Raw genomic sequence first — 12,950 nt, forward strand, 5'->3', positions numbered from 1 at the left:
GGGCGGGAGTGAGAGGTGAGTACATAAAAAGGTAGGGGGATAAAGAGAAAGACAAGATGGAGGAAGTAAGGGAAAACAAAGCATTTTTAAACATTTTCCTTTTCATTCTTTCTATAGTGATCTTATATTTTCACTTTTGCATACTCTCAATTCCTATTCTCACCCAAAATCAAAACATCTCCCGAGGTTCCTGTCAAAACTTATATACATACCCAACTTTTGTGGATCTTGCATTTTGTGAATCATAAAAATCTAAATCTCCTGGTACCCTCATTATATCAAGGAACATTTATTAAAAAATATAACTGGTAGCTTAGGGATTTTTACAGCAAAAGTAGAATATGTTACAATCCACAGGCTAAGATAGTGCTTCAATGACCATCAACACCGTAAAGGGCTCAATTTGAGCATTATGACGATATACCAGCCACCAGCCAGTGGCAACCACTGCCATTTCATTTAAAATATGTATTCCTGACTCTAGTAACATGAGAGAACTAGAACCACCCACTATCATCATAAGTTTGAAAATTAATAGTCTTAGGGCCTGATGACCTAAATTTGTTTTTTTTTTAAAATGAGTATGGAAAATCTTTTCTCTGACATTTCACATGGTCACTGAAGTCTGTTTGGAATTGATTTCCAGTGTTTAGGGGAGAGGAGAACAGTGAAATGTTAACAGAGAACAGTGGAATCTATGTGGCATTAATCTCCTGAAATCAATATTCCAAGGAAAAACTGCCTCTAACTTCAATAAGTTAACCTAATATAAAAGTGTCTAATATGGTTGCAGTTTGAATGGAACAGTTTTATGCACTATATACTTTTAGCTGAGGGAAAAGCAAGCAAGATTAGTTTTCCTTTATGGTTGTCAACTCTGACATAAAAGTTTCTCTTAGAAATTTCAGAGCACCCATGACAACATGAGGTTACTGTACATTTTATGATCTCCCTCCATCAGAGATCTTCCAGAATATGGACTACCTCATAATTCTTGTCAACATCAGCTGATGATTCTGGATCATGCAGGTCAAACTGAGATTAAAGGTCTTTTTGCTATAAAATGATAAGCTGATTTGGGCAGAAAAGATAAATTAATGCTTAGGCTCTCAACATGATACAAAAAATAAAATAATGCAGGTGTTACAACTACGAAATAAATGGGAAATTCTGGAACTATTCAGCAAACCTAACAGTCTGTAAAAAGAAAAAGAAAATATGCTGATTGTGGGTGTTGCAAAATCCAGCCTAAGTGTGTTTTGGCAAGCACCCATAAAACATGCTGGATAGCTACCCAATTTGCCTGTCTACTCACCCCTGACTTGTTTCCCATAAAAGTGGGAGTTAACTAAAATAGAAAGTCTGCTTGCCATTTTAAAAGGATAATTAATGGGAAATTGAACCTGTTAACAGGGTAACTGACTTGAATATTTCAATGTTCATGCCTAAATGCTTTTGGCATTGGGAAGAGGGAGAAATTTGCAATACCTTCTTTTAAGGTAGAGGTTGCCCTGTGCAAACTGAGGGCCACCAACTCACCATTGTCTGTCCCCATGGCCCTCCCCCCCCAACCATCTCCTGTCATTCACCATTTTCATTTTAATGTTGCTCCTATCTTTTTATTCTGTCAGCTCTAACTTTGCTTACAAGTCTGTTGTATACAGTGGACCAATCAAATAGTAGTGATTCTGTTTTTCCCAATGAAGTGGATAACTTCACACTTATCCATGTTATACTGCATCCTCCATGCATTTGCCCACTCACTGAACCTGTCTAAATCACCTTTAAGCTTCTTTACATACTCCTCAGCAGTCAATCCCACTTAGTTTATGTCATCAGCAGACTTGGAAACATTATATTTGATTCCCTCAAACTTCTGATATATACTGTGAATAACTGAGACACAATTCCACTCTGAAAAAAATCCACTTGTTCCTACTGTCTGTTTGCTGAATGCTAATTAATTCTGAATCCATGCCCATAAATTACCCTCAGTCATATATGCTTTATTTTCACATACTAATATCTTAAATAAGACTTTATCAAAACATTCTGGAAATCCAAATACACCACCTCCACTGGTTCTCCTTTATCTACCTACTTACCTCACTTTCCTATTGCATTTTCTGATACATGTTTATTGTTCAGGAGGTGCAACACCTGTATTTTTTGCTTTCCCCCACCCCCATCTCACTGTCCGAGGCCCAAATACAATTCCAGGTAAAACAAATGCTGCCAGGCCTGCTGAGTATTTCTAGTATTTGCTGTTTTAACACAAGTCTAATGCTTTTATGATAAGTACAATATTGCTCTACTATGAGCTAACAAAACATTTTTTTAAAAATCAATAATATTAATTCAAACATGTGTTAAAGCACTAAAGGAAAACGTAGAAAATTACATAATCTAGACCTACCTTTCTGATAGTATTTGGAATCATGAGTCCATCTAAATCCAGTACAAAGACCAAAGTCTGTGAGTTTAATGTGTCCATCAAGATCAATAAGGATGTTGTCAGGTTTAATATCCCTGTGAATAAATCCCATTTTGTGAACGCTTTCAATGGCTAAAGTCAATTCTGCAATATAGAACCTTGCCAGTGATTCAGGAAAAACTCCCATTCGTATCAAAAGACTCATCATATCTCCACCTGGGATGTAGTCCATCACGAAGTATAAATTTTCTTTATCTTGAAAAGAATAGTAGAGCTTGACTACCCATTCATTGTCAGCTTCAGCCAGAATATCCCTCTCTGCTTTCACATGAGCCACTTGATTACGACTCAGCACATCCTTTTTCCGTAGAGTTTTCATTGCATATACAGCATTTGTATCCACCTTTTGAGCTAGGCAGACCTCCCCAAAGGCACCAACTCCCAGTGTCTTAACTTTTACAAAGAGTGACTTGTCCATTTTTGCTCTTTTCAGCCTGTTGTAATTAGACTCTTTCTGATTAAGCATTTTCCTCATCTGCTCCTGTTCTGCCTCGGATAGTCCTGCCTTTGGAAGTCATACAGTATAAATTAGTTGAAAATGGATGAAAAATAATTAGTAATAAAGCTTAATAACATTCAAAGGAACTGAAAGACTACTTGATAATTCCTTTGCTGGCAAGTATAGATACCTCCCGTGTTGTCTTCTTGGGCCAATGTGCCAAACAATATTATAAAACCGTAACCTGGGACATTACAGCTTCAATTCAATTCCCAGGTTTTCATTTCAGATGAAACAGCAGTGGAGGTGATACAATTGGGATCCTGAGACCAATTGTAAGGAAGAAATAAAAACTGCCAAACTAAAATTTTTTTATTGATATCCATTGTCTTCTGTTGGAAAATCAGGATATGGAGTTGTCATTTTCTGAGAAATGATTATTTTCTAAACCATCAAGAGGGTAAAAAAATTGAGAATAAAATTAATTAAGCTTGCTTGGACTCCCAAACTCTGTTATCCCTTCAGCTAAGATTATTTATTCCCATACACAAACTGGATCCTTATTGAAAAATTAGTTGAAAATTTGTTACATCGAAGTCTACCCTTTTCATGCATTACATGCATTTTCCAAGAAAAAAGTGACAATAGGAGCAATCAGGTGCAAAACATTTCTGCTTAGTGTTCGGATCAATGTTCAGATAGTGTAACTTTCTTATCCATTTATTTTCATGAAATTTATGTGGATGCATTATCCAGCATATCCACTAATGAAAAGGGGACTCTGAGTTGTTAAGGACTAAATTTGTAAACAATCTTGAAGCTACGTTGGTACTATTTCTCTGAAATATGTATGCTAGGAACATTTGCCGAATTATTACTGTCAGTAGCAACAATGTCACAGATTTTTCCTATGGGACTTCTTTTAGAGTCATAGAGATGTACAGCATGGAAACAGACCCTTCGGTCCAACCCGTCCATGCTGACCAGATATTCCAACCCAATCTAGTCCCACCTGCCAGCACCCGGCCCATATCCTTCCAAACCCTTCCTATTCATATACCCATCCAAATGCCTCTTAAATGTTGCAATTATTTTAGCCTGCACCACTTCCTCTGGCAGCTCATTCCATACATATACCACCCTTTGTTACTTCTTCAAAAAATTCAACCAAGTTTATGAGACATGATTTCCCACGCACAAAGCCATGTTGACTATCCCGAATCAGTCCTTGCCTTTCCAAATACATGTACATCCTGTCCCTCAGGATTCCCTCCAACAACTTGCCCATCACAGAGGTCAGGCTCACTGGTCTATGGTTCCCTGGCTTGTTTTTACTGCCCTTCTTAAACAGTGGCATCACGTTTGCCAACCTCCAGTCTTCCGGCACATCACCTGTGACCATCGATAATACAAATATCTCAGCAAGAGGCCCAGCAATCACTTCTCTAGCTTCCCACAGAGTTCTCGGGTACACCTGATCAGGTCCTGGGGATTTATCCTCCTTTTACCATTTCATGACATCCAGCACTTCCTCCTCTGTAATCTGGACATTTTGCAAAATGTCACCATCTATTTCCCTATAGTCTATATCTTCCATATCCTTTTCCACAGTAAATACTGATGCAAAATATTCATTTAGTATCTCCCCCATTTTCTGTGGCTCCACACAAAGGCCGCCTTGCTGATCTTTGAGGGGCCCTATTCTCTCCCTAGTTACCCTTTTGTCCTTAATATATTTGTAAAAACCCTTTGGATTCTCCTTAATTCTATTTGCCAAAGCTATTTCATGTCCCCGTTTTGCCCTCCAAATTTCCCTCTTAAGTATACTCCTACTTTCTTTATACTCTTCTAAGGATTCACTCGATCCTCCTGTCTATACCTGACATATGCTTCCTTCTTTTTCTTAACCAAACCCTCAATTTCTTTAGTCATCCAGCATTCCCTATACCTATCAGCCTTCCCTTTCACCCTAACAGGAATATACTTTCTCTGGATTCTTGTTATCTCATTTCTGAAGGCTTCCCATTTTCCAGCCGTCCCTTTACCTGCGAACGTCTGCCTCCAATCAGCTTTCAAAAGTTCTTGTCTAATACCGTCAAAATTGGCCTTTCTCTAATTTAGAACTTCAACTTTTAGCTCTGGTCTATCCTTTTCCATCACTATTTTAAAACGAATAGAATTATGGTCGCTGGCCCCAAAGTGCTCCCCCACTGACACCTCAATAACCTGCCCTGCCTTATTTCCCAAGAGTAGGTCAAGTTTTGCACCTTCTCCAGTAGGTACATTCACATACTGAATGAGAAAATTGTCTTGTACGCACTTAAGAAATTCCTCTCCGTCTAAACCTTTAACACTATGGCAGTCCCAGTCGATGTCTGGAAAGTTAAAATCCCCTACCATAACTACCCTATTATTCTTACAGATAGCTGAGATCTCCTGACAAGTTTGTTTCTCAATCTCCCTCTGACTATTGGGGGGTCTATAATACAATCCCAATAAGGTGATCATCCCTTTCTTATTTCTCAGTTCCACCCAAATAACTTTCCTGGATGTATTTCCGGGAATGTCCTTTCTCAGCACAACTGTAATGCTATCCCTTATCAAAAATGCCACTCCCCCTCCTCTCTTGCCTCCCTTTCTATCCTTCCTGTAGCATTTGTATCCTGGAACATTAAGCTGCCAGTCCTGCCCATCCCTGAGCCATGTTTCCATAATTGCTATGATATCCCAGTCCCATGTTCCTAACCACGCCCTGAGTTCATCTGCCTTCCCTGTTAAGCCCCTCGCATTGAAATAAACAAAGTTTAATTTATTAGTCCTACCTTGTCCCAGCCTGCCCTGACTGTTTGACTCACTTCTGTTCTCAGCTGTACCAGTCTCAGATCGATCTCTTTCCTCTCTGGGTCCCACCCCACCACCTTACTAGTTTAAATCCTCCCAAGCAGTTCTAGCAAATTTCCCTGCCAGTATATTAGTCCCCTTCCAATTTAGGTACAATCCGTCCTTCTTGTACAGGTCACTTCTACCCCAAAAGAGATTCCAATGATCCAAAAATGTGAATCCTTCTCCAATACACCAGCTCCTCAGCCATGCATTCATCTGCTCTATCCTCCTATTCCTGCCCTCACTAGCTCATAGCACTGGGAGTAATCCAGATATTACTACCCTTGAGGACCTCCTTTTTAATTTCTGCTTAACTCTCTGTAATCTCCCTTCAGTCTCAACCTTTTTCCTTCCAATGTCATTGGTTCCAATGTGCACAATGACCTCCTGCTGGCCCCTCTCCCCCGTGAGAACATTCTGCACCCTCTCTGAGGCATCCGTGATCCTGGCACCAGGGAAACAACATACCATTCTCACAGAAACGTTTGTCTGCACCTCTGACTACAGAATCCCCTATCACAATTGATCTCTTGGAAGCCGACGTACTCCACATTGCATTAGAGACAGTCTCAATACCAGAAACTTGGCTGTTCGTTCTACGTTCCCCTGAGAATTCATCACCCCCTACATTTTCCAAAACAGTATACCTGTTTGAAATGGGTATATCCACAAAAGACTCCTGCCCTAGGTGCTGACCTCTTTCACCCTTCCTGGAGTTAACCCATCTATGTGACTGTATCTGACTTTCACCCCCCTTCCTTTAACTGCCATCCATCACACACAGTTGTGTTGCAAATTCCTCATCGCTTCTATCTGTCTCTCCAACCGATCCACTCGATCTAATAACCTCATTTTAACCTCTGCATTTTGAAGGTAGAGATTTCAAGTAGAGCAGGCTACACCAAATATGCACTGGACCCACCAGAAGTCCCAAACCAGGATTTTTAAAAAAACCTCTATTGATTTGAGGCACACTTAAGGCTTCAATTTAGTAATGGATAAAATGACAGATGTAGCAAAATACATAAACTCCATCAAAGTTCTGGAAAATGTTATTCATAGTCCTAACTTTAAGGTTTCAGGCTGACACAGGAGATTAGCAGCACAGGCTGACCAGCTGTTTACGTGTAAAGCAATATTCTCCAAATACAATTAACGACAGGAAGAAAACTATTTACCAAATGACTGATATGCCTGAAGGTAGAATTGTAATACCCTTTGGTAATTTCTTAGGAGAGGCATCAACTGCCCTTACGGTCTGTGGTATGTGGAGTTCTAATGCAGACTTGCCGCAAACTCCACAATGGATGGCAATGTTGTATAATCAAGCTGTAATGCAGGTTCCATGTAGACATGCACCAAAGTCACCATTTTTATGTAGAAATGGAGCCACAGTGATAATGTCACTGAACTAGTAATCTAAAGGCTCATCCAACATGACAGTCGAGGGAATTTAAATTGAATTAACAAAACTAGAATATTAGGCAAGTCTCAGTAATGGTGACTACATAAAATGTCATGAAATGTTGTAAAAGCCCACTTGATTCACTAATATTCTTTAGGGAGGTAGATCTGTCCTTATCTGGTCTGGGATTGCATGCAACTCCAGACCAACACACAGTGACTGAAATCACCGTGGGCGGCACGGCGGCTCAGTGGCTAGCAACCCAGGTTCAATTCCTGACTCGGGCAACTGTCTGTGTGGAGTTTGCACATTCTCCCTGTGTCTGCATGGGTTTCCTCCCACAGTCCAAAGACTGTGCAGATTAGCTGAATTGGCCATGCCAAATTGCCCGTAGTATTAGGTGTAATCTAAATTACCGGTCTCTGAAATTGCCTAGTAAGCCTTACTGTTAAAAGGCAATTAGGAATGGGTAACAAATGCTGTCCTTGCTAGCACATAATTAGCATAGTCACCAATGAGCAAACCAATGAGTTCAATGCTCAGAGATATTTCAAAAATAGGTCCTTAAGACACAAATACAAAATTGGCCCACAGCTTCCATTAAAAAAGGTGATGTTAGAATGGCCTGCATTCTATATTTTAGTCAAAAAATCAATTAGAGAATGAGATGAGATTTAAAAGCAGTCAACTTTCCATCTCCTAAATTGTCTATGTTTTGCATCTACAAGTTTAAGGTTTAGGATTAGAGGTCAATAGCCAGGGCAAGTTCTCTCTTTTTTGAAATTTGGTGTCTTCTGCAAGCAGAGTAGAAAGAACTAAAAATAACCCACTGTTAAAATGAAAAACACTATCAAAGCAGTGATATTTAATGCAGGGGTGGGGAGAGTGGATATTGTAAACTGAGTCCTGCTCAAATCCAGTGTCAATGACACTGAGGGTTGGAGGAGAAACTTCTGCACCACCTGGCTCACCAGGCAACCTAAAATCAGTTACTCCCTGTTTCTACTGTCTGTTGTGCCTGCTGCTCCTTTGGGCTCAGGCAAGGTTTGCATGTGATGTCACGCATAGCTGACCAGAATTAAAATATAGTCTGTGTGACATCATCTGAGCTTAACTTCTGAATTAAACAAAAATCCTCATCTGTCTACAAGAAGGGTAACCAGAATATGCATTTTAAAATGGTGCATGCCAGCAAGGATTGAAAAAGAATCTGGAAATGCCCATTCTTGCTAGACATGAGGACTTAAAATTGGGCTTATTGTCAGTCTGCAGTATAATGGCATGCATACATAACAGATGAAATCATGTGGGCTAAACATACATATTGCTGTGATTGAAGGAACAATTTCAGGTGAAGGCTGAGGATACTAAGTGTACTCAGTGTACCACAGATATTCTGGTATTTTTCATTATATTAAGTTTCCCTAATCTGACAAAGTCTTGAACTTTCAGCAATATATCCAACTGTACACTGTGGAAGTGACTTTCATATTAGTTCCCAACCCTTGGATGAAGTATAGGGACAAGTGAAAATAAGCAAGAGCTTGTAGAACTTGCTACAAAAGACTGTTCTGCTTCTCAATTTCTAAACACCATAAGACAAGACCATTCACTGTATACACTCCTCGCACACTGTCACAAGCTTTCTCTCCTAAATTTTCAAAATTAAAATGGCCATCTCTTTAAATCCTGCAACTTCTTAAAATGATGCCTCAACAGGTAACTGGCATGCTACTATTCATTGTCAAGACAGACATCGTGCTTTAATAAGAGGAATGGCAAATAGTTCATGTAATTAAGGGGCCAACAATTAAACACAGTAGGAGTTGCTATCTTCAGGACAGCAAAGGAAAATCATAATTAAGATAGTCATTAGTAAACCACCTCCTTCCAATCACCAGTTCCAGAGCAACATTCTGATCCTCCTGGGAGCAGAAAAATTATAATTGCATGGAAGGGAAAATACAGCCATGGTCTTAAAAATAAACAATTACAATATAAACAAGTTTTCCTTTATAGCATTTACTGAAGAATGGTCTTCGTCCCAAATGATCAACTGTTCTTTGGGTTCCCTTTCTGAAGCTGCCATTTCCACTTCCAACCATTCAGCAAAGAAACCAGGTTGACCAAGTTTGTCCTTTATGCTAATGAACTATTAGTCCACTTTTCAATCTCTGTTGCAAATTCCCATTTAGAGTATGTTTCAATCCTTAAAGAACTGCTGCCTTGACAGAATTTAAGTTTTCCCTCCACGTGTGATCTCTGCACTAGCTTTGACCTTACCAACAGTTTATTCAGATTAATGAAGAAACTGTGTATTCAACATAGTCAGGATAGCTGGACAGGCAAGTAGTGATGATGACAGGAGTCTACAGAGGGACATATAAAGGTTACTTGACGGAGCAAATATTTGGCAAGTCAAAGGCATTGTCCCCTGGGTGCTCCCGTCCTCCCACGATCCGATTATGTGCAGTTTAGGTGAATTGGTCGTGCTAAATTGCCTATAGGTGTTCAGGGATGTATGAGGTAGGAGTAAATGTAGAGTAATAGGGTAGGGGAATGGGTCTAAGTGGGTTACTCTTCGGAGTGTTGGTGTGGACTTGTTGGGCGAATCCTTCCACACTGCAAGGATTCTATAAAAAAAACTAAATACAACAGAGTTCCAATTATCAGGTATCCCTATATCTGGAACTCTCATGCAAGTGCAATCAAAGGCTGTAGGTTTCCTTGCTTTGGGAACTGATCATTTGATTAGCCCTCTCCTGTTTTGATCAAACTTTGCTGATAGTATTTATAAGCGGTGCTGACTGCAACTATTAATGTAACTGATGCACTCCATTCCCTGTCCATGCTGGATACCGGGGATGGGATGTTATTGTTTCATTTAACTGGGAAAAGACTGTTAAAAGCTGCAACACATCATATATCACAAAAAGTTAACATCTAGTTCAGTGGGTAATAGGGAAGGCAAATGAACTGTTTGACTTTTATTTCAAAGGGAATAAAATGTAAAAGGGCACGAGCTAGACCACACCTGGAACACTGTAAATAGTTTAGGTCCCCTTATCCAACGAAAGATATCTGGCATGGGAGGCAGTTAAGAGTGGGCTCTCTAGGCTGATTCTGAGTATAGAGGAACTGTCTCATAGAAGATACGTTGAGTAGGCTGGACCTACATTCATTGGAAATTAGTAGACTGAACAGAGCAATTAATAAATCATAAGATTCTTAGGCAAAGTGATTGTTCCTTCTTCTGGGATAATTTAGGAAGAGAGGACATAATCTCAGAGTTGCCCACCTAAGACCATGAGTAGGAATTCTATCTCTGAGGAGAAGTATATCTGCAGAAATCTTTACTGTGGAGGCTGTCAAAGCTGGGTTAAGTATGTTCAAGGCTAGGAAGAACTGATTTGAAATCAGTAAGGGCATTAAGGGTATGAGGATAAATCAGTAAGATTGAATTGAGAATCATCAGATTAGCCATGATCTAAGTAAGTGACAGAAAAGCAAATTGTGCTACTTCTGCTCCTGCCTCTTATCGTTATATAGTTCGATTGCTCAGCTGCAATGGCAGATGAGCTAATGCAATGGGTCAGCAGATCCCTGTGTTTGCCTCATTTACAAAATCGGGCTCTCTCTCTCTCTCTCAAAAGCTACATATCAGCTGGCTTTGAACTAGCCAAAAAGAAATGTGCAAGTGGAGCTGGGAACAAAATCCTTGCTGATTTTTTTTTTCAGAAGCGCATACTATAGACTGCAATTTATTACTTTAATAAAAAACAATACAACTCTGATAGAAACTGAATGGAATGAGGACTCAAATGTGCTTCCAACCACTCTGATTTAGTATGCTATCTTTGAAACTAAACTCTTTAAATCTGTACTTCAAAGAAGATTAACGACAAAATTAAGTTTGAGTGAAATATAAACATTAAATGGTTCAGTTGTACAGTTATCATTTCAATGTTAAATCAATACCTTTGACATCTCTTGCTCCAACTGCAACCTTCTGTTTAATTTTTGCTGATATGTTTTCATGATGTTTTCTACATGTTGTTCCATGAAAAATTTAAAAGCAAAAGGGGAATAACTTTTAATTCGCGATTCCCTTTTCTCTTCATCTTTATTTTTGCGAAATGGCACAGGGGATGTTTGAATACGTTTTTTGTCCTTTCCCATCTTCTCTGGTTTGTTAGGCTTGCTACTTTTCTCACTTTTTTCATTGTTGTTGTCCTCAGTTTTATTGCATGTCAAACTGTGAACACCACGGATACACTGCTCCACATCCACGGCTACAGAGTTAGCATCAAATTGCTCTGTATTGTTCTGAAGTAATAAATGTTTTGGATATGGTGGTGGAGGACATCTACGCTCTTTCATAGTGTAATCATCAGTTTCAAGGACATAGGCTGCTGCTCCTGCTGCTGTCAAGGATTTTTGCTCCAGTATATCATTATTGTCCGTACCCTGATTCTGCAACCATGCCGGATGTGAAGGTGCTACAGCTGTTTGAGGTTCAGGCCTTGGAACTCTAATGCTCTTCACAGGTTGAAGAATAGGGGTTGATGTTACTGCTGTGATAGTATTGGTAGTGTTTAGGGATGACTCTGTTTTGCCTGTTTGAATTTGTTTCACAGATGGTGAAGTTTGAAGTTGGTTATTGAACGAATTAGTTCTGTTTGGTATTTGGCTATCTGGCCTAAGATGGCCAGCTGGTCTTGGCAATGTTTCTAGTCCAGTGTTCTGAATGGAATCCCTCCTTGATGGAGATGATACTTGCCAATGTTGCACCTGGGAAGGATTTATATCAAAAATGTCCACATTGAGGCTATTTCTTGAGGGTGTGATCATATTTGGAGCAAGTTCCGAAAACTCATTTCCAAATGAAGAAGTGCGGCTTGATAACATTTGTATTTGAGGAGATGTAGGACTTTGTTGTCTATGATGGGACTGCGACAAGTATAAAACTGTTGGAGGTTGTTGGAACGTATGGCCAGGAATGCCTTGAGTAACAGGGCTTTTATTCTGAAGGGTTCCATAATTTCCTTCCTGTTGCACCTTGTTTTGGAAAGATGAACTTCTTTGGACAGCATAACCTAAGGAGACATTATTTTCTCCTTGAGCCATTAAATGCTGCCTCATATAATGTGGATTGCTTGACACCTGAGGACTTTGCAATGTAATTGATTGGCCACTGTGATTTGAAAGAGTGTAATTTATCATTTGAAGAGATTGGCCTGTTTCTCCTTTGGCCGAATATGATATTTGTTGATGTTTAATATCACAGCTTGTGGAGGGGAATATAGCATTTGATGGAGGATTCTGTCCAACAATTGCAGAGTGAAGTCCTAAGGGAGAACACCTTTGCCCTGGAGTGTTGACAGTTATAGCTTGTCCAGCAGCAACTAAAAAATTCATATTCGGTGTATTTGCAGCTCCAGAATCTGCTAAATCATACATTGGATTGCCCAACTGGTGATAGGTACACAAAGAGTCATTTGATCCTTCAAAACTTGGCCTACGATCAAGAGGATGTGGTCCAATACTTTTTCCTTAAAATAAACAAATGGGATGGCATTACTATCACAATTTATTTGGTGCAATTATCAAAAGCAGGAAAATAGCTAAACAGAAATCAAGAAAATGAGTCTGTTTATATCACCTTCCAATGTCTGATGCCTTAAAAGATAGTGGAGATTTGTTTTCTGAAGGAGCATCACATTGAACTC

General features: G+C 39.5%; 1 protein-coding gene across 5 annotated transcripts in view; it reads right to left on the bottom strand.

Annotated features, from left to right (window-relative positions):
• Positions 1-12,950, bottom strand: part of xpo4 (exportin 4) — a 245,986-nt gene that overhangs the window by 178,695 nt on the left and 54,341 nt on the right. For 4 of the 5 annotated variants that reach the window (XM_060826076.1, XM_060826077.1, XM_060826078.1 and 1 more), the window contains one exon: positions 11,200-12,773. In XM_060826076.1, the coding sequence (XP_060682059.1) occupies positions 11,200-12,773 (1,574 nt within the window). Of the gene's footprint in view, positions 1-2,416; positions 3,000-11,199; positions 12,774-12,950 lie in introns of all 5 variants that reach the window. The other variant, XM_060826081.1, reaches the window with a different exon arrangement.

Source organism: Hemiscyllium ocellatum, chromosome 6 (assembly GCF_020745735.1).
Source record: "Hemiscyllium ocellatum isolate sHemOce1 chromosome 6, sHemOce1.pat.X.cur, whole genome shotgun sequence".
Classification (NCBI taxonomy): Eukaryota; Metazoa; Chordata; class Chondrichthyes; order Orectolobiformes; family Hemiscylliidae; genus Hemiscyllium; species Hemiscyllium ocellatum.